Here is a 27,418-nt window from a genome sequence, read left to right as displayed (position 1 = left end):
AATAAACAATTACAAGCCTTCTTGGTTAACCTTTTCTATAATTATTATCTGAAACTTGAATTATTCAGTCTTGATATATCTGAGTATCCCAAAAAATGAAATAAAATAGAGTTTTATGCCCTACTTTTCTGCACCTAATTGGGCTCTGGAAGATTGGCATTGTCATGCAGTGTGCAATAAGGGAAATTAAGCCAGGGCACCCATCCGAACGACCTGACGCTTTTTCCATGTCAGCCAGTTCAGACGACAAAAAGATTATTCTTTATATTCAAGTAAACCATAAATGCAGTCAATCAAAATTGATCAAATAATGAATATAAGACCATAGTTTTATCGAACAAAATGTTTCAACAATGTACATTGTTATAATCAGGTGGTTTTATGACCCAATAAAAGTTGTACTTGCCCCTTGTGTAAAAATTGCAGGATTACCAGATTCTAACATATCCTCTAATTCTTCATTTGTTGTAGTTTTACCAGCTGCAAATGGCAAAAAAACAAACTTAGAATATTTCTGAGATGATTTTGCTACAATTGTCCCTTATTAGATAAACTTATACAAGATCTGTTTTCAGACAAGACAATCTTTTACATTTCCAATACCCAAAAAGTAAACATGTTTCAGGGGCCAACAATGAGATTAGTGATCTCCGAACTAGTCACAAAATTGCTTGAAGGGATTGTATAGAGGTTTTCTAAATTTTGTATGTGTATCAAGGACTCAATTTACACCATTCCAATTTTCAATCAGATTTCTATAGATCCTGCAATTCCATTACAACTAAGTGTTTGATAGCATAGCTAATAGCTAAGTATGCTTTATTAAGTAAGGACCATTGCGATTAGTGATATCATCAAACATTTAGTTTTAGTGGAATTAAAGGAACCACAGGCATCTGATTAAATATTGGAAACCTCTTACAATCCCTTTAAAATTTAGAAACTGGCCATGTCTCCTTGCTTTTTTTCTTTACATCTCTTCATGTACTAGACTGGTACTAATTAGTAGCCTTCTATTTTGTTTTTTATAGATGAAGATCATAAAAGATGAAGTGAAAATTGTGCAAATTTTTAATTAGAAAAAAATGTCTTATGAAATAAATTGAATGGTAAAACAAGAAAAAGAAGAAAAATCATCAATTCTAGACATTTAATATTCAAAAAATTCTACCTCTGCATATTCATTAATGATTTGATTTAAAAGTTGTACCGGTATTAGGAATTTTTAATCCTGAGCAAAATTGTAAATTTATACTAATTAAATAATTAAATAACAAATGATAAGCTTTTTAGCCCCAAAAAAAGACCTTAATTGTCTATTAAAGCTTTTCTGCCAAGTGTTCATAGCTAAGATTGTCTACATATAATTATAGGGCTGTGCTAACAGATCCTGGATATAACATAGTGGCTATATGTCTATCATTACTATAATTCATATACACTTGATACATTTATATATGAAACAGATTTTGGGCAATTTTTCTATAAGCAACGAAATTCAAATTTGAAGCAGAAAACAAAAAAGGGAGATAAATCTTACTTATTTCTAACTGTCTCTGGATTCGGCCCTTACACCTATCTCTATAATCAATCTGACAAGCGTTGTAATCATTCATGACTTCGACAAATTTACGTGATAGCGTTGCATGCTAAAAAGGAATCAAAAAATTGTCTAAAAGTATACTCCAAAGAAAATTTCAATGTCCGCAGATCTTTGAAATCTTAAGACTTGAAATAATCCTTGGCTAAAAACAAAACAGATTATGATAAATATTGTATCTAGACTGAAAGAAAGTTAATAAAAAAACAACAAATATATATTCTACATCTATCACAACATACAGAAATCTACAAAACATAAAAAGTACTACAAGAGTTCTCTCCCTTAGACCATTCACTGTTTCATGACGATTTCTTTACGAGCCCTTTTGATCTTATTTATTCTTTGTATTTCTTAATAACATGAAATTAAGCTCCATTTGAAAAATTAATTAACTCTTGAGCCCTTAACAGGCATGGCCAAGCCAGTTTTAATGTAAGTTTTCTTCTGTAAAACACATAATCTTTTTTTCTTCAAATATATGAAAATTGTGGCATATTCAATATTATAATTGCATGCAAGTTTCCTGATTCATGTAGACTCTTTTTCTTTAAGATGTATAGCAATAAAACCAAAAATAGAATATTAACCAATAATGGAAAAATGTTGAATCCTTTTGGGCTGATTCAGAGCCAATCGTGGTGTAAGGGAGGTAACTCATACAATAAATAACAAAGTGACAAGTGGTGCATCCTGAGACAACTAGTAGACTGTCAGGCTTACTTATTTCCATTTGGCGTTGAATTCGAGCTTTACATCGTTCTCGATAATCAAGCTGTGCTGCATTATACCCTGTCATAACTTCAACAAATTTACGAGAGATAGTCGAATACTACAAATAGACAAAAATACAACCATAGGGGGCATACTATGTCACTGCATATCATTAGCCATTCTAGTTTTGAAGCGTGAATAGAAGTAAAATGAAATTTTATGTCCTACTTTTAAGCACCTTATTTCACACATGGTTTAAGTTCAAATGAAGTTTTATTTCTTACTTTTTTTAGACTTTCAGATCATAAGAAATTTAAAAGAATTGAAGTTTTGATTCGTGAGAGCCTTGTTTCAAGTAGTTCAAGATCAAATGAAGTTTATGTCTTACTTTTCTACTCTTTCTTTCAGATGCAGTATATACAGTGGAAGTTTTGCATCCAAATTTTTTCCTACTTTTACTGATGTATTTATTAGTAGGGAATTTTATTATGCAATTTTTAAATTCTAGTTTAATCATTTCAAACATGATTTAACTTCAAATAGAGTTTTATGTCCTGCTTTACAACACCTTATTTTTAATGCAGGATTAGAAATGAAGTCCTACATTATGTGTCAGATGTGGAGAAATGAATCAAATTTTATGCCCTACTTTTGTAAATTATGATAATGCATTGTTGAGACACATTTCATTTTAACACCCATGAAGAAATAATATATATCCATGTAAGGGAAAAAGTAAAATTAAAATCATAGTAATTTATTTACTTATTTTGACTTAATATTGTAAATTCTCGAACAAAATATTTTCACTTAAATAATAATCATCATATCAATATTATCAATATTTTTTTTTGAAATTTCCAGTTATTATCGAATAATTCAAAAATTATTCAATTATTTTCTTTCTAATGTATTATTTAAGTTTTCCAAAGAATGTAACCTAAGTGGAAGTGAAAAAAAATCATCATTTTATTTGATACTGAAACATTTTCTAAAACTCTAAGAATCTGTTAATCTTAGTATATAAAATATAAAACTTGACATTGTTTAAGGTCATATGAGGAATCAATATTTCTTCTTATGTTCTTTTTTTTGCAATTCGAATGCTAAGTGATTTTTACATTTCTAGAACACTTTACTATTTACAATATTGATTATCTGAATTTCAATAAAAAAACAACAAAATTTTTTATATTTATATAGTTATTCGTGCATGATTTTCGCTTACATGCATACATTGTAAACTAAATGTTTTTCTTATCAATTTTCAAAATTGTGATTTTGATATGCCAGTGGCTAGAGACAATAGAGGTAAGAAAAGGGAAGAAAGTGTGCAGAGGAGAAAGAGGAAAAGTCCATGTCCAGTTTTTACAATATTCAACAATTCAGCACTGAAAATAATAATAATAATAATCACAATAATTTGAAATGGTGCACACAGTCAAAAAAGAGGACTGGAGTCACAATAATAATGGTATATATCCATTCAGGCATAAAACTTTCATATTTGTGTATGTATTTAATACTCTGAACATGTAAGAGTTGAAAGACATATTGTTTCGAACATGTGCTTCAAGACTGTAATGATATGACTGGTAGAGCAATGTAAAAGTTCAAAGAGTTGTAAGTTAAACCAGTATTCAAAATCATGCAATGCATCACTGAAGACAGTTTGAATATAGCAAGGATATGACCTTACGATTCAACATGCAATTGCAAAAGATTTTCAGTAAAGCAAAATAGCATAATGTATAATGTATTCAAATGCAAGCATCATAGTTGAGATCTTAAAAACAAATTGATAACAAGAGCTTTCATTTTATTTTTTTCTTCTGGAGAGTTTGTTTTGATTAATCCTATAAGCTGTGGAATAAACCATTTGAAATCAGTTTTAAAATACTTGATGATACTGTACAGTATTTGTTACATTTCAAATTTTGAAATGCCAAAAATTAGAATTTTGGTACAAATAAGAACGATTCTTGCGGAAACAAAGTATTTTCACGGAACTTAATGATCAGCAAGAGGATATACTGGGCTACCTTCTGAGCACCAGCCAGGCAAGTCATTTCAAAATCATATCAATTATTTTCAATATTGTTTTATATTCACCTCAATGATTAACAAATTTTTAACACTCAATGCTTCAGTAAAATATGTCGGAACTAATATTTATTCCCAAGGGAGTTTGGATCCAGCTTTGATTTGTGTCTTTATTCAATTATTTGAGTTATTTCATGCAGATTTAGTCAACTTCAATGGAAAGTGACTCATTTTCAAAGCATTGCTTCTCAATGCTCTAGCTAAATCGACCATTCCGAATGTTTACAATATTAAAAGTATTCTTATGAATCATTTGTTACAATACACATGAAACCCAAAATATACTTATACAATTTATTTGGTCTATTTTAAAATATCAATATAATTTTCCATATGACTAATGGTGCGTTCCGACGACAAAAGTTGAGGCAGCTTACTTATCAACTGTTCTTCTAGCCTAGTTTACTGTTTTTTGGTGCAGACAGTAAAACTAACCTGGCTTAACTTTCCAAGCCAGGTTTTAAGCCACCTCTGAAGTAGGTGCAAGTGAAGGCAGCTTAAGTTTGACGGGTTGTGTTCAGACAACTAAAAAAATAAATGCTTGAAGAACAGTTGATAGTTAAGCTGCCTTAACTTTAGTCGTCTGAACGCACCATTATATATATAATGTTTTCCAAAATTTGTGCTGATCCAATAGAATATTAATTTTGAGAGCTTTGAGAGTGTTATAGAAATTATTATAAATTTTCAAATAAATTCAATTTTCTTATTATGGCTTTCCATCAAAGGAAATTATGGATTACAGCCAAGGTTTAACCCGACTGTTTGTACTTTTTCAAAGATTAATTCAATTCGATCAGGACAGATATCAATTTTCCCCGGCAAATAATTCCATCAACTAGTCTAAAAGTCAATCCAGAAGATAAAATAAAAGCTCTTGTACATGTTAATAATCAATAACACAACTGCATTATCAAATTAATTCATTTTCCACTTCTTGCTGCAAGAAAGAAATAACTTAACACATCAAATATTACAGAATTTGTTGAATAATCTGACAGATTAATGGGATATAGTCGTCTAATCTTTTACTTCATCAACTCTAAATCTATATTCAAGCTAGCTGTAGCTTCTTTAGAATGAAAAATGTGCAAAAGCTACTGGAAGCTGGAATGAAACATTGGGCAGACAAATCAAATAGATAAAGGACTATATCCCTTCAAGTAAATAACACAATAGCAGTTGGTTATCCTCATTAAGAAGATCTGAAATTCCTAAATTTTGGCCAAAATTGTTAGTAGCATTAGAAAACCGATTCGGGTGTTTGAAAGCTTTTTATTAAGCTTTTGTGTATGTATCAGGTTCACTTATGTGACAGCTTCTGTTTTTGTATCTCCTTAAGGAAAATTTCAGTAACAGAAACTGCGTTATTTTATCAAATAAGTCTTTGGAATAATTCATAAATAAAAGACAATAAATTTCAATGTATATACACATTTTAAATGAATAATATATAAGACCTTTCTAGAACCACAAAATATAAGATGCATATTTAATAAAAAATAAACCTTCCATGAAATGTAATTCTTCCTTTGGATAGATATTCACAGGGAAAAAACATTACCAGGCTTTTAACTTTTAAAATATTTATATCTTTCTGGTTTAAAGTCAAAATATTTCAAAATATTTTTTTTCTTTATCTTCTGTATTTGTGCAGTGCTATATATTTATCGTAGGTATTTAAATTTGACTTTTGGCCAAAAGCAATGAACTGGTAAATCTGGAAGACCATGCAAAATAAGAAGCTTCCTATCTCTGAATTCGTATATCTGGGACACTGATAAGTAATGATTTGCACCACTCAAATTTTTGGTAAGATGTCTGTGGTTCTTGGAATTTCACAAAAAACAAAAAACCATTTTATGATGTCACTATAGCAAAAGGTGCTAATAATATCTAAGAGCCTTTTGTGATAGTGACATCATAAAACACATCATAAAAATGCTATCACATCACTGATAACACATAAAAATCTCTTTATGAACTTTAAAGTTTGAACTGAAAATAAATCTATTTGATCTTCTAACATATAGAAGGTGGTAATCGGTATAAGTAAGAAGTTGATGTAGGAGTAATTGTCAATAAAAACTGTGTTAGTAACTTGTAGCTGTTTCAGATTATAGTGTTAGAGAGTTAACGGTCTGTGAGCTGACAAGAATAACTGATCAATATTAAAACTAGCTTATATTGCTTGTCAAGATTACAGTTTATGTTCAAACATTTCTTTATATCAATGGATTGAATTAAAGTTCTATGCCTTACTTTCTATAGACCCTATAAAGATGTTGTGCAAAGAAAGAAATCAATGAGCAAAATCACTTAGTTTGTGCTAAATGCTGATGAATCTTTTACATTCACACCACTTCCTAATTTCTCGAAGTTTCATGCAAACTGCTGAAAATTCTTTGATCTTCATATTGCACATAGGATATCTCAGCCTTTCGCTCCATTCAATTAGTTCACTGACATTGACAGGATGAGCCACAACCAAATCTTGACTTGAAATGTTTTCAAGCAACTCATGAGAGAAAGCAAAGATTGTAACAGCCCATCTAAATCCAGTAAAGTTTAATAATAAGAATAACATGGTCAAGGAAAAAAGATGGTGTAGGAAATACATTTGATTAATGATGGCATGGCGTAGGAAATAAGTTTATTTGATCCATTATGACATGGTGTAGAAAACTTTGATCCATCATATAGCATCCAAATTTTCTTGATGCAATATAGCATGCTATAATGCGTATGTTTATCTACAATACAGCTTTCTATAATGTACTCTATATGTGTTTGTCTGGCATTAAATACAAATAAAGTCCAAGTACAGTACAAATAACAAGATTACAGCATCTTTAAATTAATTATAAAGCAATATCAAGTCTAGACTGAGACAAATCATCGTCTACAAATAACTGGTAAACTTGGAGATGATATCATCTTGACTTTACTTATTACATGAAATTTAAAGGTGATGTTTCTGGTTGTATCTCATGATATTCACCTATCCTATATAGTAGTGTAGGGTGTTGCCACCATGCTTACTCTTTTCAAAACACCTGATGGTACTTCTCTTTGAAGGATTCCACTCCTTTTGCCATACTTTGCCAATATCTTGCTAAACAGTATTGTCATGCTTTATGTCTTTTTATTTCAAGTGTCACAATTAAATTTCTTGTATTTAGAAGAATAGCCACCAAAATACAACCAATGGATGAGATAAATTTGGAAAAACAACAGGTTAAGTCTTATTTTATGAAGCAAATCAAATATTCAAACTTCAGAATTCAATACTTTTGCATAAAATCTCAGGCTTGTATTTGATTAGCATCAACACCACTTTTCATATATCTTTGGTGTAAAAATTCCACAGAATTAATGCAGCAAAAATTAATGTTAAGAAATTTCCTAAAGTTAATTTGTTAGATTTTTAATAGTTGGCATTTAAATCATAGATGTGGAAGAAATCAGGTTTGACTGGAGTGTCTAGGAATGTGTTGGAAGAAGTGAGAGGTTAATAGAACATAACGATAGTCAGGCCATTATGATTAATATCAGACTTGGACTTGTCAGGTCTAAGCCATCACGATTTCCAGCCAACTGAGTCTCCCCTTCAAGCATCAATTAGAACAAGTCATGAATTAAATAGAACAAATACTCCAGATTATACTGATCATGTAAGTCTATAACCACTGATCTGATTGGTCGATTTATCTGTCAGTTTATCTATTCATCACTTTCATTGGTCAATATTTAATCAATAAGGTTTTAAATGATGTGCTATTTGACCTTACCAAGTAGACTTGTAGGTTTTGTTTAGTAAGCTCGCAGGATATCATTGATTTTTCTCAGCCAGCGTTCTATAGTGCCCTCCCTGATGGCGTTACAGTGTTTAAAAATAGCAACGGAACTTAATGGGATAAAAGAGTTTAAAGCTACACCAGTGTATTCCTGAACTAATTGAATTTATTCACTATATTACTACAGATCTTGATACTTAGTATTAAACAACTACTATGTCAGTGACAATGAAACAAGAAAGAATACCATAATAGATTTTTATTCTACTGTTCTGAACCTTTACTCACACCAACAATAAGGAACTTTCCAAAGCAGAACTTAAAACACTGTTCACAGTCTAAAATGCATAGCATCCCTTTACCAAAGTATGAAATGGCTATCATCTCAAAAACTCTTCGTGAAATTTGAAGAAATACCGGAAGTGTATTCTCAAACGATCTTTGTGCAAGGATGTCCCAGGAAGGGTTTTGACTTCTAACACTCTTTCTTGGATGTCCATGGGTTTTAACTTCTAACACTGTTTCTATGATGTCCATGGGTTTTAACTTCTAACACTGTTTCTAAGATGTACATGGGTTTTAACTTCTAACACTGTTTCTAAGATGTACATGGGTTTTAACTTCTAACACTGTTTCTATGATGTCCATGGGTTTTAACTTCTAACACTGTTTCTAAGATGTACATGGGTTTTAACTTTTAACACTGTTTCTAAGATGTCCATGGGTTTTAACTTCTAACACTGTTTCTAAGATGTCCATGGGTTTTAACTTCTAACACTGTTTCTAGGATGTCCATGGGTTTTAACTTCTAACACTCTTTCTAAGATGTCCATGGGTTTTAACTTCTAACACTGTTTCTAAGATGTCCATGGGTTTTAACTTCTAACACTGTTTCTAGGATGTCCTAGGGTTTTAACTTCTAACACTCTTTCTTGGATGTCCATGGGTTTTAACTTCTAACACTGTTTCTAGGATGTCCATGGGTTTTAACTTTTAACACTGTTTCTAAGATGTACATGGGTTTTAACTTCTAACACTGTTTCTAGGATGTCCATGGGTTTTAACTTTTAACACTGTTTCTAAGATGTACATGGGTTTTAACTTCTAACACTGTTTCTAGGATGTCCATGGGTTTTAACTTCTAACACTGTTTCTAAGATGTCCATGGGTTTTAACTTCTAACACTGTTTCTTGAATGTCCATGGGTTTTAACTTCCAGCACTGTTTCTAGGATGTCCTAGGGTTTTAACTTTTAACACCGTTTCTAGGATGTCCTAGGGTTTTACTTCTATCACCATTTTTAGGTTATCTTAGTGCTAAGATCGTCTCAAGAATACAAAGCCTGGGTATTGAGTACATCCTATATTGCATGCCCACTTAATCAGATTGGAATTTTGGAATAATTAAACAGAAGTTCAAGACTTTAATTCATTCCTGAAACAGTACATTCTATGTCTTTCAATTTACTATATTTCAAAACTGGGAAAAAGTATAGGTTGGCAAACCAATTGCATTCAATTATTTGGTTCATTTTTCTATCATGAATAGATTAGCTTGGTTTATTGTCCGGACTAATAGACATTTTTTCCATGTCAGCCCCTCTCACCTGCATCGCTGACAGGGGGGCTCCAGGTTGAAAACCTATCTCGACCTATGTCAGGATTGAACTCTAGACCTTCAGGTTACTGAGCAAGCGTCTAACTCACTGAGCCACTACAGCTCCCATGTATACTTTTGAGGTAGATGATTTTCGTAGAAGTAATATAACTGAATTATTCATTATTATTCACAGATTTCATCATTCAGAAGGTAAAATAACACATTCTGAATCTGACCTATTATACATACAACAGATTTACCGATTCCAGTATTCTACAGATATATAAGCAATTATATCTGCTGACCATTTCCTAGAATAGTAAGCAATATTCTGGAATAATTCATATCCTTATAGATGTTATAAATATCACAAAGTGATACATGAACAATTGTATCTACTGACCGCATTCTAAGTTGAATAAGTAAATAACCATTATTATAAGGATTGTAAATAGGCTTTCTGTGTATTGGGGGCATCGATATTAACCATTCCGATTCCATCAGATGTCTGTTCCAGCAATTCCACTAAAACTTACCAGCGTTTTATGACGTCACTATCACACAAGGTTCTTATACAAATAGCAGCTTTTGCTATTGCAAGAACAGACATCTAATTGAAAATTGAAAGAAACAGTAAAAATCAATTCCACCAGTGTCCCCAATACACATTAAATGTTTAGAAACTACTTTACAACCCTTTTTTATCTAGGTCTATTCTCACAATTCAGAATAGATCTTCTGATTACATGGTAAGTATTAAGTAATATCTTTGAATTATTTATATTCTTATAGATTTATCAATGTTATGAATTAATGCATAAGGCAGGTGCTTGAGGAACAGTCAGACATATATCAAGTCTATATAATTATATCAGAAATAGAAATAGTAAGCCTAGAGACAGTGATTTTTCTATTACAAGATAATGCTATAAAATCATGTATTCTCTATGCAATTTAATTTCATGGATTTGTTCTCATAGTCTCATTCTTGTGTAAATTTTGATCTGTCTGTATATTGCACGAACTCTAGTGGCTACCAGAGGTCAAATAAGTATAGAGAGTTCAAACTAGGTTGGCTTTGTCTTAGAGAGCAGCAATTCGACCGGACTAATTATACCAGTTCTGTATTGAACCAATCTCAGGGATTACTAATTTCAATCAATGAATCAATATGAATAATAACTATAAAAATACTGCTTCAGTTAATTAGTAACTGTATCTCTAATAAGTAGACCACCTTCGCTTCAATAGTCTAATTAGTCTTTCAGCTGGTAAGAATCTTCTGAGATGTACTAAACCACCAAACAGGAGTGAAAAATAGCAAATGAGTGAATGCAGTGGCTTATTTAGGCGGCAATTTTTGGGCCATACACATTAAAAATTTATTCTACTTTCGCATTGGATGTTTTCTCTGGCTTCAAACATGACAAATTTTTCCAGGCCACCCTGACTAGTGCCCTTTTAAAAACCGCAAAGGGACACAGAGGTGCTAGGATGCCCCCTTACCCCATCACTAAAAACTTCAGATTTATCATTTCAACTACTTGACTTCGTTTTTTTCAAGAATTTAGAAAATACATTTAATGATTTATCTTAACCTTTAGTCGATTAGACAATCTTATTGACAATCGGAAAGACAAAATCACATCTTGTAAGAAGGCTTTTAATGGTCATAATCAATAACTATAAAAATAGTCTCATGGTTAATTTTAGTACCAGTTGTATCATCATAAAACAGCTACCAATAAGGTCATCTCCACTGACATTACTAGTTTTCTAACTTAAGGCTAGAAATTAGTAACAGTCATAAGTATTAGTTTTCCAGACAAAGTTCAAAGCATTAATTACATCAAGGAACCTTAAAAATGTAATATTTTGTAACCTGCATCACAAAGAAGTTTAACGCATTAAGCTCATTCAAAATTGTGGCTTTAAGCTACTTCTTCTTCAAAGAGAACACAAGATGCCACTAATTTTGTCACGCATTTCTTTTGGAGTGTCCATGTAGCTAACTGGTTTGTTTTGGTTTATCTATTCTCCAGATAATAGATCTGCTTTACGCTTCAAGAGGTCAATGTTCACTACCTAGCATTATCCATGGAATTGGAAAGACTGGTAGGAGAGTTATGATCTTATGATGATAAGGGTTGACTTTAATGTCATTATACCCTCATTCGAACATCATCACTATGAGGTCAGTGTCATGCTGTAACCTTTGACCTTCAGACAAATTAAGTGAATGATTCAGTAAACCAATTTAGACATAAGGTCATTGTATTCACCCAATAAAAACGGTTATCAGGACAATATCACTAGTTTTATTGGAGTTTCCAAATATCAAACTCTCAACAGACCTTAAACAGGATGGCAGAAGCTTAAAAATTCATTTATCTCAAATTAATTCAGAAGAAAATGAAGTCATTTTACCAAATCTTTTAACACACTAATAATGAATAGAGAATACCAAACAAAAAAAAGTATACAATCACAAAATGAAGACATAAAACCCCTTTAAAATGAAATGCTTGAGATTTTTTGAAAACATATAATATTATAGATCTATCATGACTCAAATACCAGTTATGAATTATATAAAGGAATAGGGTGTAGTTATGATGCAATAACAAGAATCAATGTTCTGCAAGTAAAAATTCCAGGTCTATGAGTAAGTCTGGTTATGTGCTACTGATGCCATAATCTTGTTAACATTTTCTGGATTTATGAAAGTCATAGACTATAGAATGGTGTCAATAGAACTGCTATAAGTGGCCCCGATACACATATACAGAGGTTAGAAAAGAATTCCTTTGAGTCATTTGACTTCTATGTCATGTTCCTTCCACTTTTGCCAGGCCGCTTCAAGTTCTAAATTTAGCTCTAATAAGATCTTAAAACACGCTGAGTGTACAAATATTTCTGAATATAATTGGGTCATTGAAAGAATGAATTAATAATTGATCGGAGAAAAACAAATCTGGATGTATTGATTTTTCCAAGGTATTGTGAAAGGACATATTAATACATTAAGGAAAGGAGGAATTAACAACACAATGAATGAATGAAAGATTCAAACAGAATTTGTTGAATGGCTTAAAACATGCTAGACTGATGAATGAATTAATAAATGAATGAATGAAGGAAGCAATGAATTAAGTCTTATGCTTTTTAATTCATTGAATGGATGCAGTTGATTGGATTGTGCATGAGGATAAAGAAATAAAGGTTTGAATGAAAATTGAGAACAGCTTCATGAAGTGAGCAATCAGTGAATGATCAGGTTAAGCTAAAGGTTCCTTGATATATCTATTCCCTAAAGAGATCAATGTTCAGTCTTGGTCTACTCCATTCTATATTAGGCCTACTGTACCCTTTTTAAGCTATAATTACATTATTGGACCATGGGAATTGTAGAAATATTACTCAATTTGTAACATTTCTTGTATTTTTCTTTGCATTGAGTTAACTGGCTAGGACTTAGATGATGCTATAAATGTATAAAAATGCAGAAATCCACACATTTTGTTGTAGAAACATGAAGAAATATCAAGCAAAATAAAGAGCTCCAGGCATTATCTTTCAATACATTTCAAGCTTCAAGATATTTTTACAGGCAAGAATATCAACAGCCTAAGATGACAAGCATTTGACATTACATTGGAAAAACTTTAACTAGATTTCTTAAGCATGACATCCATTGCATCAACCAGACAGTTGGAAAACAAACTTCCAATAGTTTTCACAATAATTCAACCATCATTTCACAGTATATATCAATATAATAGTCAGGGCATTGTCATTTAGAAATAATTTGATTTCAGATCGTAATAAATGTAAAATAAAACAGAGCCTGTCTAGATTCCTAATCTCTTTCCACCATTATTATTTCTTGGGCACCACTTCTCAGACTTGGAATTACACTTTATACTATCAAATTTTCAGTATTCAGCCTAAATATTTAGTTCCAGTATCAATGAAGAAGTTGAAAATTCATTGCATTACAACTAACACAATTTATGACCTCAGCCAGTGCTTTACATGAGTTTTTATGGGACTTCTTCACCCTAATACCATTACATTGTTACCAGATTTACAGATTTAAATAGATCACAAGATATTTTGAGAAAGGAGTGTCTGGTATACTATGATTTAGACTCAAAGAACACAGAATATGTCTGTTAACTTGGGGTTTAATCTCACATTTTGGCTGACACTAATCATTTTCATTCAATTAGTAAATATTATCAGCATCCTTAAATGACAAAATATTTTGTGGTTCTAGAAAAAAAAATATTCATCAAAATCAAGATGCGTTTTTTTTTTCCTACCTGTGTTTTTCTTATTCTAAGGTCTGCCGATGATTTGTTCGAATGTTCTTCTTGTTCAATATTTTGTTCAATTACTGAAAAATAAAGTATATCAAGAAGTGAATATTTCTGGAAAAGAAGCCATAGATACATGCAAATGGAAACTGGTATGAAAAAATTGATAAAACTTTCATTGATATAAGTCTCCAAGCTTATTGAGCTTTCATACATGAAATATGTCACTGACAAGCGAGATGTATTCAATACAATAAATTTGTAATAATATAAGCCAACTCGGCTTTTAATCAGATTTGGTATGGAACCAAACTTAAACCTAACTCTAGGGCAATTTTTCAGTTTAGATGATTTCTATGAACTATAAAATATGGTACAGATGATGAGAAATATGCAACTGAAACATCCTTCCTAATTTGGATTTCATGTTTTGTTTTGAGGTTGGGATCTTCAGAACTTGGTGTGTTTTTTTTTTTTTCATTCTTATGTACATTGGTCTCTGTTTGTAAAATGTATAGGTTATAAAATATAATTGAATTGAGAAATTCACTGCAGACCAAACCATTCTGGTGGTCTAAAAGGACCCACCTCTTCATTTAGCTTCAGGGTAAGGTTGACAAGACAATTCTAATTAGTTTATAGGAAGACCTGGGTGAAATCTAATCAATTAATTACTGAGAGCTCTTAATTTAGAAACATACACAGTCTAGACAAGGAATCTTTCAAATTTCATTAAAATTACTTTATCTAGTAATCAGACCCAGAATTTTGGTTTCTTTGATTGTAAATAAACTATTTCAGAATGTGAGAGATTAACAAATCTGATTCTAGCCTTTTCATATAGTACAGCATTCATACTAGCAACACAGACAGGAAGAAATTAGGTTGAAAAATACAAATTTAAAGAAACTATCTAGATCTTTACCAGGATTGTCCCTTGGGGCCTTGAAAACTTAATTTAAGATGATTTTAGTGTTCAAGTCATCTGATTGGTCACTCACAAAAATTGTTATATATTTAGTTTTGTTATTTAATCAGATTACTGTATTTCTGAGAATCTGGATTTTATTTACCAGGGTATGTTAAGTTTTGGAGATAATGCCCCAGATCTCAGTGCACTTTGCCAATGGAACATTGAGAAAAGTCTTTAAAACCGTGAATTTAACTGTCATAATAACTTATACATTAAATAAATAATTTATTTATGATTATGATTCATACATGTAGACTACAATAGATTCTATATTGATTTGTTTTTTTATTTATTACTAATACTGTGGGTGGGCTGGTATATTATTGAGTATTGACGTTACTATAACATATATCATTGACCAGGCTTTGTTTCCAGAAAAACATTCTGTATGTATCAAAAAGAAACAGTAAGTCTACAAAATAATGAGGTAGACAAAAAATGAGTCTAAGCAGTGCTGTCTTTAATATGTTGTCAGCTAATTCCATGCTCAATATATAACATACTTCTTCCCTCCCCACATAAAATCCAGCCTTGTTTCTGGAAAAACATTCTTCGATGCATCAATACATAAAATCAAAAGAAGAAATCAGATCTATAACTTATAGCAGAATAATGAGGTAGACAAGAAATGAGTCTAAGCCGTCCTGGATACCAACAGCCTGTTGTTAGCTAATTGCATGCTTTATATGCCAAAAATCTTATTTTAATCACATAACATATTACTGTTCTGCGTCTGACTATAGGACAAAAATTATGGATATTTGGCCAGGGACACATTTAACTTTGATAGTTTGTTACATGCATAGTCTGTCAGAAAATCCAGATAACCATTTTCAAGTCTTCCTCTCTAACCTGAGGAAATTCTGAAAGAATTCGTTTTTTGTCATATGATTGTGATTCAGTTACATTTTTTGTCTGTTTATTGATTTTGTATTTTTGAACTTATTAATCAATAGGTACAAGAGTATATATGTTCTCCTTGTGATTAAATGCTCACCAATCCTGATAGTTCTAAGGACTTAGATGGGTGACTTCTATTAAGTGTTCTGGCGCCAAATCAATGCCAGTAATAAGAATACTAGACTGATGATTAAATGCTAACCAATCCTGATATTTCTAAGACTCAAATCGAAGACTTCAATGCCATGATAAAATATGGTGCCAAGCTATCAATTAACTTGTTATGAATAGCCAAACCATTTAATAAAGGAATAAATGAGTGGGAACTTAAGATATGTATGTAGACTAGATTAATGATAGTGTGCATGAGACCATCTTTATATCTCAAGAGGTGTACAAGTTAGTTTTCACAGCTAACCTTTGATCACTGACAGGTGAACATTTGTTACATACATTCAATGTGGGACTTTAAAGACTTAAACTTGGAGATAACTGTTGGTAAATTCATGGTATAAGACATGACTAGCACATACAAATAAATCAGCAGCCCTGCTTCGGTATCAGAATAGTATGAAGGCAAACTATTGCCAAGATATCAATACTATTAATATGAATACCAAATATTGCAAGAAGAGTTGAGTAGCTGGATATGAGGAAAGTCATATTAATTCAATATAACTATCAGAAAGCCAAGAACGGTATAGTAAGGTATATAGTACTGTCCAATAACAGTCTGAGTATGGTCCATCACTGTCCACTACCTTATATAATTAGACTAGTTGATGCTATTTACAGCAGTGATAATCTGAGGTGATTCCCTGTTATTGCTAGTTAATAGACGATTCTGTCTAATATTTGTCCCCTGAGTCTACCAAATCAGACCATCTTACTCAATTTGAATATTAATTCATCTCTAAATGTCAACTTAGGATTTTCAAATTGTTTTTAAAATGATAATTAAAACAGAAAGTTTCTGTTAAAGATTGGGATTTGAATCTTAAATTGGCAAAATGGGATTCAATGTATAGGGTCTTGTTTGACACTTTGTAACAGAAAGACAATTGCTCAATACTAGGGGCACTGATTGGTCAATTATTTCGCAGAACAATTACCAATCAACCATATTGGTATCAAAAACACCAAAAACTACCAAAAAGGAGGAGAGAAGTACCATAGTTAATGCCTTTTTCTAAAAATTTTCAATAACTAAGCCAAATCAGCCAGGCTGTGATAGATTTTGTTTAAGAAAACGTTTGAAGATTTTCTACAGCTCAGAGAGGCCAAAATTCTATCAAGACTCAACTTTTTCTACTTATTATAACATTTTGTATTCTATTAGTCATTTGTCATATAAAATATTGGTGTCTCTTGGCAAAGTTGTTAACTACTTTCAGATAAATTCAACAAACAAAATGCAAATACACAATATCATTTAGAAATTTGTGAATGAAAAGTTTAAGATCAAGTGCAGTTCATCAATAAGATAGGAGAGTTCTGTCAATATTGTGCAATGATAAAGTATCAATGGCCTCCAGCTATCATTTTTTGTCTAATGATTTTATCTTTCAATGTTATCTTTGTTGTTACAAAATGCTGCTTATTGTTCACAATAATCAATACACAGTTATTTTTATTGACTTGTGCAATTTTTTGTTTTTCCCCTAACACAATTTTGATTAAGCTGTATATCTCTGTCATGTCTCACATATAGCCAATCCCTTTTATAATATACACAGAAGGGAAGTTGAATTCAGCAATCAACTTCTCAATTCAGTCATAATTGCATCTCTCACTTGGGTGTTGGTCATCAGTCAAGCTTAGCTCAGCTTAGTGTAAATGATAATTTTTAACAACTCTCAAGATAATTGACCTTTTGTAAGGTAATATTTACATGAGAAATCTATTCATTGTTGATCACTTCACTATTACTAGTTATTTTCTAGTCTAACAGTACAGTAACATGTAATTTACAAGCCAGACGGTTTTTTTTCTTGATGAAATATATAATAAATATATGTTTGGGGGGTTGATTTGAGTCTTAAATATAATGTAAATAGTCTCCAAAAGTACCAAAAATGCACCAAAATCCCATAATTCCTTCAAAAATATCTCAAACTATGAACTTTTTATTTCTATAGATGTCTTTTCTATATATGGCAGTGTTTCAAGAAAAGACAAACTTGTCAAACTTCAAATGCATATAATTCTGGAAACACATGGATTTGAAGGCTCAAATTTGGACAGTGAGCTGTGAACACTATTACTGATTGGCTAAGCTAAAAAAAAAAACCATTTTTGAGACTAAGGTACGATATGTCAAATAAAAATGGAGCTCTGTCCCTTTAAATTGTTTCCTTGCTTCCTAATTAACTTGCCGGTTTCCATTTCAATCAATATGTTAGTCACATTGGAGTTTAAACACTTTGATTCAAATGAAATGAATGAATTTATACACCCTTCTTTTCTACTCATTTAGAGTGTGCAATGAAGGAAATTTGGCACCAGCCTGTTTTTTTATTTCGAACTGTCGAGTGGCCATTAACGTGACTAGACGCTTTTTATGTCAACCCCTCAAACCTGCATGACAGCAGGAAACCAGGCCTAAAAATCTGTAGGTTTTATCTCCATTTTGCCAGAATTGAACCCTGAACCTTCAGGTTATGAAGCAAGCATCTAATTCACTGAACCACTGTGGCTCCCTCTTTGATACGAAGAAAACACTAAGTATAAATGGTACAAAGGAAGACTGTGAACAGTCTGAGCTCTTATTGTACAATGACAAGTATTATGTAAATTAATAATGTCCTGGCAATATTTTCTTTATAGCAAACTACATGTAGATTTGCACGTCTTCATTACCATAGTTAAGATAATATGCCGAAAAAATACCATGAAAGACAACTTCATTTGAGAAGAAAATTGAAGAAGCAATAAATTTCACAAAAAAAAATCTATCAAATGCATATTTCATGATTATATATATATACAACATATAATAAAAAAAACACCAGTGAATATTTGAGCTCAGAGCCAGTCATTGATCTGCAGTTAGTGTGAAAAAATCAATAGAATTGGCCTATAAATCATGGAATTGTAAAATAATTGAAATATATAGAAACATTAATAAGAATTATAGGGAGAAAGGTTGATAGAAATTCAGAGTTATATACTGGTCTATTTCACAAACTCCATATATCATTGATAGGTTTCCAAGTTTAGGTTTCATCAGTTTAGGTGCTAAATTAGGGTGAATTCTAGCTCTTGTTGAGTGACTTAGATTACAGGGCCTGCAAAAATTTTCCTATGAATCAAGAGTATTTCCTTTTTATAGATGCATTGCATTTGATAATCATTTAACCCGTCTTGAAGTGTAGACACGAGAATAACTTCTACTTGTCCAACTTCAGCAGGGACGCAGGCTGAAATAGGTCAGTTGTATGAAGATCTCGCAGCGTGAAACTCTAGGTAACAACAACATGTTTTTTTAGGTTCTGTGGTAACATTTCATGTCTTATATATAACAATATATGTAACAAATATCCACAAGTATTTTTTGCATGGCTATTTTAAATGACTCTTTTCAACACATTCACGCTCTGATTCTCTTAGATTTCTGCATAAGATCATATCATCTGAGGAAGTTTCCAAATTGTCCCATAGTTTGGAAACCACCAGCACCGATTGGTGACACTTTGAAAAATATTGCGTTCAACTGGCAAAATTTCAGTTCTCTCAGGTCTGAATTGTGTTGATACTTTTCGTGATAAAAATCTGACATCATATTAATCTGTCTATAATTAAACTAAAGTAATTGTTGTCCATGAAATAGTAATATGACTATTTACTATCCAATAACAATATGCCAATCACAGAAAATAAATTAACTATGGTATTTCTTCAGTTATCACTTCAGCTTGAAGAAAGGGAAACATCACTTTGATTGATATTCACCTCAATCTAGCCATTATACTTGAATGTTTGTCCCATTGCAAATGTAAGAGAGGTCTGTTGCCCAAAATACCTTGTTAAAAATATTTAAAATACTAACGAAAGTTTAAGCTGTTTTTTAATTAAAGATCTATTCTGGTGACCTTGAATAAGTCATCTTTTCTCATTTTTCTTGACAACAAACTGTAAATGGATTCTGAAAGATTATTGTCAAGGGAATTGTCAAAGGAGCAGCTGGTTGGCAGGACTTTCTTGGACCTTAATATAAGAATGTTTCAACTTCTTTCTCTCCTTCATTGATTACTAGCCGGGTTACTCAACCAATACTGATATATTCAAAGCTAAGTTTGTGGATAATAAAGATGTAACATGTCTATATCTGGTATTTAGGAGAAAAAACATTGATTTTTACTAGTTCTTATCATCAGTTCTGTCAGCTATTTAAAGCAAGCTAGTTTACAAATCTTATCACAATTAAAATCTGAATTTTAGCTGCAAGATTCAAGTCATCTAGCTACAATATATAGGGTAATATGAATCACTTGTGAGAACATGTGATGCCACTCTGTCAGTAAAATTGTCAACTCTGCATTGCTTACATAGGTCATATAGCTCTTTACATCCATTTTCTATGGTTTTGCAAGCAAAGCAGACAATGCTGAAACTTTATGATACACATGATGGTACTTCTCGTACTTCTATGAAGTTATTGCTCCAGATTTTCTCATGCTTTGGACAAGGTTTTTGGTTAACAGATTTGTTTTGCTTGAACAGATTTCAATATTTTCCCTTTTCAAAGTCTTTGCTGCATTCCTTAATTACCAGATTCGTTGAATGAAAACAAGGCTTTGTCTTCAAATCTGTGAGTAAATATATATATATAAACCAAATAAAAATCAGATTCCTTGTAGATAACAAATTCCTTGATAACGCCCTCGCTATATTGTTATAATGACAGTGTTTAATATCAGTGGAATTAATGTCATTATAAAGTCTTTTACTCTCGGCTTACTTTCCATGTTGAACTATAATTCAATTATTGACACCAGAATACACACCCGCAGTCAACATCACAACTTCTTATTGTCTTTACCCTTCAACAACAGAGAGGATTAATGCCTTCATCTGGTGAAATTTCTTAAAAGTCTAAAACTTTTCATATACACAGTTTTTCAAGTATTAAGCTTACCTTTCAATATCAGCTTTAAGCTCAAGGCTAAATTAATTAATCAAGATACATGTAATTTATTAAATAATTAGCCAAACTTCATTAATTTCTGTGAGAGGATACCATTTTAAGCAGAGTATTCTCACCCTTCATAACTCTTGACACCATTCACCAAATGGTTTTGTATATTTGTCATCCCTTCCACAGAACATACATAATTGCTAATATATGCTAATTTTATGTCATTATTGTGGAATTTAAATTCAAGCAAGTTTAAATATTATGGTGTAAATATATATCAATTACTGTTAATCTTTAATACTTCAAAAATCTTATAAGCTTAAACAAAGAAAAATGAACATACAAATTGCACTACTTTTGTCTCTTTTTAACATTGCCAATTTCAGAAAATGTCTGCGCATCAGATAATTAATCATAAGGAATTATATTTGAAAGCAAAACCCTATTTCAATTTCTACTTCATAAATACTTAGAAATAAATTTGCAGCTTTAATTGGCTGCAGAGCTCGGAATTATAGTATAAACTCTATGATTCATCCGCCTACAGCAATTAAAGATCAATTTCTGCTTTTTATTGATAAATGTAATCATTGAATGACAGGTAAGCCAGTCTGAACACCGAGTCACAGACGGAATAGTTCAAATCAACTCTGATACCAAAAGTTAAGTTATAGGTAATAATGAAAGGATCGACTATTTGAGAGCAGACTAGCACATGCAGTTAGAGTGTTGTAATCTTGATGATGAACAAATGGCAGTTTTGGGTTTTCAGAGTGACATGAATTTATATCTTGGGCTCCTTCATGTGATATTTCAAAATCCATCACAAACTGTATATGCCACAATCATAGGAATTCGTTACCCCAATCTCTTAAATTGTCTTCAGAATTTCAAAGATGGACTAAAGAAGAAACTGATGCCTAGTGAGGATTAAATTTGAATTCGTGTTTCCTCTCATTGCAACTTTGTTTTTCTATATAAGTCTACTGTTATCTATCACGATCTATTTTCATACTAAATACATTCATATCGTTTTGTATCATATTAGTTTTGTTTCATTTATATAGTTTTTTAGCACATTGTATTTTTTTTTGCCCTGTTCCTGTAGTTATATATTTACACAATGTTTCTACCATGTTACTATGTTTGTATATATGTTATTTGTAATTAGTAGATTCCAGGGAAGATTACCCGTTTTCAAAAAAGTAGTTGCTTCAACTCTAATATGAATTCTCAAAACAAGAAAGAACTGTGTTTGGGACAATGGAATTTTTCTATTATAAAAACATTGGGCAGTAACATCTCAATAAATCATGGCTTACCTTTTAATTTTGCCCTCACTTTATTTGCACTCTTTTTGATTTCTGACATTAAATCATCCAGCTCTTCTTTCATTTCTGCATGAAAAAATAAAATTGTATGCACTTATATTCAGTGAAGAGTCATGAAGAGTATGAAGTTCAAAATTGTTTCTCAATTGGAACTCCCTTTTCATAATCAACACCATTCTGATGACAATGGATAAGCTTAAGAGTTACAACTAAACAACTCTCTGTCCTATAGACAGCTGAATTCCAAAATAGGAATGCCTTTGAATTGGGTGACTTCACATTGAAATAATACTTACTATCATCTGTATTAGGAGCTGAAAGGATAGCACTATGTTTCTTTTTAACCTCATCTACATTATACGCTATTCTATCTATCATCTCACGGATCTCTTCCACCTGTAATACACAGAACATAGTAGCAATATTAATGATGCTGATATCAAAGTTGGTGTCAATGAAGTCAAAATAAAAAGGATATAATAATGATGCTCATTTAAAATTAAACTTTTGTAAATGATTTTAATATCATATACCATTTCAATGCCAAGAATTTGAGAGAAAGCAAGGCCCTGGCACTTCGCGACGAGAGGTCCAGGTTTTGGATATATACCTTGAACTAAATATAAATAAATTTAAGCAAAGGATAATGGCAATGGGTTTAATGAACACATATTAAATATGAACTTATTTTCATGTGAGTGCTGGTCTCAGTCTCAAGGCTACGACACAGGAAAAGATTTAACAAATTGACTGACCTGTTCAAAGAATTCATCCATGAATCCTCCACTGTCCACATTGACAGCCACTTCATGTTCATCATCATCATCACTCTGGGCCTGGAAAAAAAAATCAAAATTTATCACATAAAGACTTATGTCATGAAATCTTACATAATGAAACAGGTAACACAAAATAATCGCTGAGAGGGGTAAGAAAATGTTCATCAAAGTCAAATTAACGAAATAATAAATATATTTATGACAAATTATTACAATGCCTGAATGCCATCATGTAAGACCTTTTCTACTTGTGTGTATAGAAAAGATGAAGGCCGTATATACACTAACAGTAAGTAAAGGGGGAATAGATAAATTTCGAGATAAGGACAATTGGAATTCAATGCTTATATTTAATTAGTTATTCAATAAACAATAGATGATCTACATATATTTTTTAACTGGGATCATCCCAAGACACTTGATCTTTTTTATTCAGCAACTAAGCTGTTTCACAAGAAAGAGAGTACAGGGAAAAAGATTAACAGAAACAGATAAGCCAAAAAAGCTGTGTGAATGCACTGGCCTTATCAATGCAAGAGCAAACTGAGCTCTTTTGCATCTCATTCTGAACAACTAGGCTAGAGGTACAGCTCAGAAGTGGTAGAAGTACAGATACAGCACTGTGATATAACTCAGCACACATTTTAAATAAAGGCTATACAAACAAATCTAGGACTGTATTGGCAACCTGATTGACAAAGTCATTTTTTCATTCTAACAATTTGCATGTAGTCGGAGCTAGTCTCTCTGCAGTACACCTGACTTTTTCCTCAACAAAAACCCACACAGGAGCATGTGAAGTTCACCTAATAGAAACAGTAATCTTTGATACACTTAATTAATTATTCTATTCTATAATAGATATAATTATTAGACTACTGCCATTCTTGTAATACACAAGGACATTTTCTTCAATAACAAAAACAAGGTAGCCGGTTGGATTTTTACAAAGGAAGTGAAAATATATCTGAAGAGTAATGTTGTTACTTCATGATGTATCGTTCCATTTATTTAATTAACAGGAAAAAGGAAAAAAGGATTGTTGTTTTGACTGTTAAAGCCAATGAAAAAGCTCTGTCATTTGCTAATTTGGATGTAATCTGTCGACCCCTTCTACCACAAGGGAGTAGAGTGAAACAGATATTTTATAAGGACAGTTGGTACTCAATATATTGCATCAATTATTGAAAGGAATAATAGATATACTATTACTGTGATTGTTATATTAATCAATATGATGAAATTATCAATAATCACATCAGACCATTAAAAAATAATCATAACAGATGGTCTGAATTCAACATTTCTATCACAACAATTTACAAATATTAATATTTATGAAACTTAACATCTTAAAACTTTTTAAAAGCACAGAGGAAGATTTCCATTGTTTCTACATGTCATGAGACTATCCTATATTTCTACCATGTTTCACTATAGCAAGTAAATTCTGTACCATGGATCACGTTCATAAAAATCAATCTGTCAAGATTAGAGAACGCATTACTTACTTTAAAATGCTAACTTCCAAAGTACAGTATTGAATCTTAGGGCATTTTGGTGCTGATTTTTAATTCAGATAAGTACAGTAATATAATTAGCTAAAGTCTGTCTATAAACAAACCTATTAGTTTAACTTTAAACTATTTACGTAAATAAATGGGGGTGTAGCTTGTCTACCCACTAGTCTCACTACCATATTAGACAATTTCCATTTAAATCATTCTTATAAAAAATAAATAGGGGTGGATTATGTCTATGAACCTTATAAACTGAATGGACTTCTACATTTTCAATCATTCTGATCTAAATAACGGGAGGACAGAGTTTGTCTATGAACTAGCCCCTTTAGCTTAATAGAATATTATAATTTAAATCTTTGTTTTAAACAAAAACAGAAGCCTGTGTATCCACTTCGTTATAGTTCCTAGACTTCTATGATTTAAATCATGGGAGATAAATCAGACAAATTGATCAAATAAAAGTAAGAATAGATAGAACATGTTAACCTTACTCTAACTTATCAAATATTAATCTAGTCATCAAGTTATATCAGTTACAAAGTAACTTAACATTGTACTATTGATGTTGCTTTAAACTTTTATTATTTCAAGTTCAATATCATAGGGTTGGTTAAAAAACACATAAAAAAATCTATTTCATTTTAATTTGGTGAAAATATAATAACATATTGACATCAGCATATTTTCCTCAAATTCAGTAGCATTGTTCTCATGTATGCAATTTAATAATCCATAATATAAGCTAAAAGGGACAGATGTCCCATTTTGGTGGGTTGATTTGAGTCTTGAATAAATGTAAATAGTCTCCAGAAGCATTAGAATTGTACCAAAATGTGAAAAATATCTCAAACTAGGCATTTCTTTTCCTATTTCTATAGATACCTTCTTTATAGGGCAGTGTCTCAAGAAAAGGATACTGGTCTTTTTATCTTTCAAACATGGGTAATTCTGGACAGGCATGTATTTGAAGGCTCAAATTTCTTCCTATTTCTGAGATAAAAGTATGATTGGTGAAAAAAAAATTGCGTATTTGTCCCTTTAAGTAAGAGAAATTTTAAATTTTCACGCCATATATTATTTCTGGTTGATGCAACCGGGATTTGAAACCAACCAAATAACATTTGATATACCGTACTGATATAAGCAATTTACATTTTCATTCTATATGTCATCTTGATTCTTTACTTCAATACAACTTTATTGCTATAAAAATAAAACTACATTGAATTATTGATGGTTTCTTTTAAGGGACACAACATTCTTAGTTTCCAGGCTACTAACTGAATATCATCTACTTACAGAACTTAATAAAGATTTTCAAAGATTTTCAAACAAAAACTGTCGCATAATTCATAATATGGCCAATCGATGTAACAAAATCAAGTTTCATCAAGTTAGATTCAACGGTAATCTCTGACATTGATCTAATTCTAGAGTTCACGCAATACACAAATTAAGTACCGGTATCATCAAAGTCAGATCAAAACAGTGACATAACATTAGAAAAAGGACAGTGCAAAAACAAAAACATATGGTATTCAAAAAAGGCATCTTAAAAGGATCTCACTGTTCTGCGACAAGAAAATCTTTTCTTACGTAAAAGAAAATATCAATATTTTCTGCAAATATTAGACAATTTCCCAGAAAAATCAGATCTTTAAAAACAATAAACTATATGGATAATCAATTAAAATGTTATTTCCCATAAAAATATTTATTAGAACATTGACAATGTTTTAAAATCAATATTCTACTCTTGAGACTGTAGACAGTTCAACTGCTTTACAATTTAAATTCCTCTTCTACTTACACATTTACTCAGACAGAAAAAATTTAGATAAGAATATATTTTCCTAATTGTGTGAAAATCTCAAGACCTTGTCTTTGTGTAGGAGAAAATTCAAATTTCCTGCGGAAAATTTTCTTGATTCAATACATTTGTAAGCATTTGATTAGACATAAGAATGACTCAACAAAAATCTGGTTTTTGTACCGTAACTAAAGAACTGTAGTCATTGATTAGGTAAATATTCCTTATTTCTGCCAATTCCTTTACAATTCAAATTTAACATATTTACAAACATTTTTTCTGACAAATAAATGAAAAGCAAATTTGAAACTCAATGTATAGTTCTTCTGCAATTCATAAGTGCATACAATGGTCATATTATGATGTCATTACTTATTATATTATAAATTATTCATTCAATATTGTTTACTATCTTGCTATAATCCTACCTTAGAACTCCAAATTCTTATCAAACTTGGAAACATTTTGTTTCCAAAGCAAACCTCAAAATAGGCAAAATTTGGTAATGATTGTTATTGATAACTTATTTCCTTCCTGAGCCAATATTGTGCGATGACGATTAATTCAAAATAATAATTCAACAATAACATCAGTTTCTCAGTACTTACAATTTCATTTCCTTAAATGTTTATATTCGTGACATTAAAAGGGAGTTTCCATTTTGAATAGGTCAAGGATAATATAAGCCTTAATTCAAGTACAATTCAATTTAAGTTTTAAACATCAGTTAAAAGAAATGAATCATTTGTGGTTATGTACTCTCTCAAAAAAATACCAGTACTGAGTTGACAAGAACAATCAGAGAGTGGCTTAAGGTGTCTTGGATTAATGAG

General features: G+C 31.3%; 1 protein-coding gene across 1 annotated transcript; it reads right to left on the bottom strand.

Moving 5' to 3' along the window:
* Window positions 1-379: 379 nt before the first annotated feature.
* LOTGIDRAFT_153094 (hypothetical protein) lies at window positions 380-27,049 on the bottom strand (the record flags this gene model as incomplete). The annotated part of the gene is made up of 7 exons (XM_009053571.1): window positions 380-480; window positions 2,324-2,432; window positions 14,139-14,212; window positions 22,465-22,539; window positions 22,770-22,869; window positions 23,229-23,309; window positions 27,014-27,049. 7 exons carry the CDS (start codon window positions 27,047-27,049, stop codon window positions 380-382), a joined length of 576 nt encoding a protein of 191 aa, XP_009051819.1.
* Window positions 27,050-27,418: the final 369 nt, after the last annotated feature.

The sequence above is a fragment of the Lottia gigantea genome, assembly GCF_000327385.1.
Source record: "Lottia gigantea unplaced genomic scaffold LOTGIsca_2, whole genome shotgun sequence".
Taxonomy (NCBI): Eukaryota; Metazoa; Mollusca; class Gastropoda; family Lottiidae; genus Lottia; species Lottia gigantea.
Note: the sequence above shows the minus strand (reverse complement) of the source record. Positions and strands in the feature narration are given on the sequence as shown.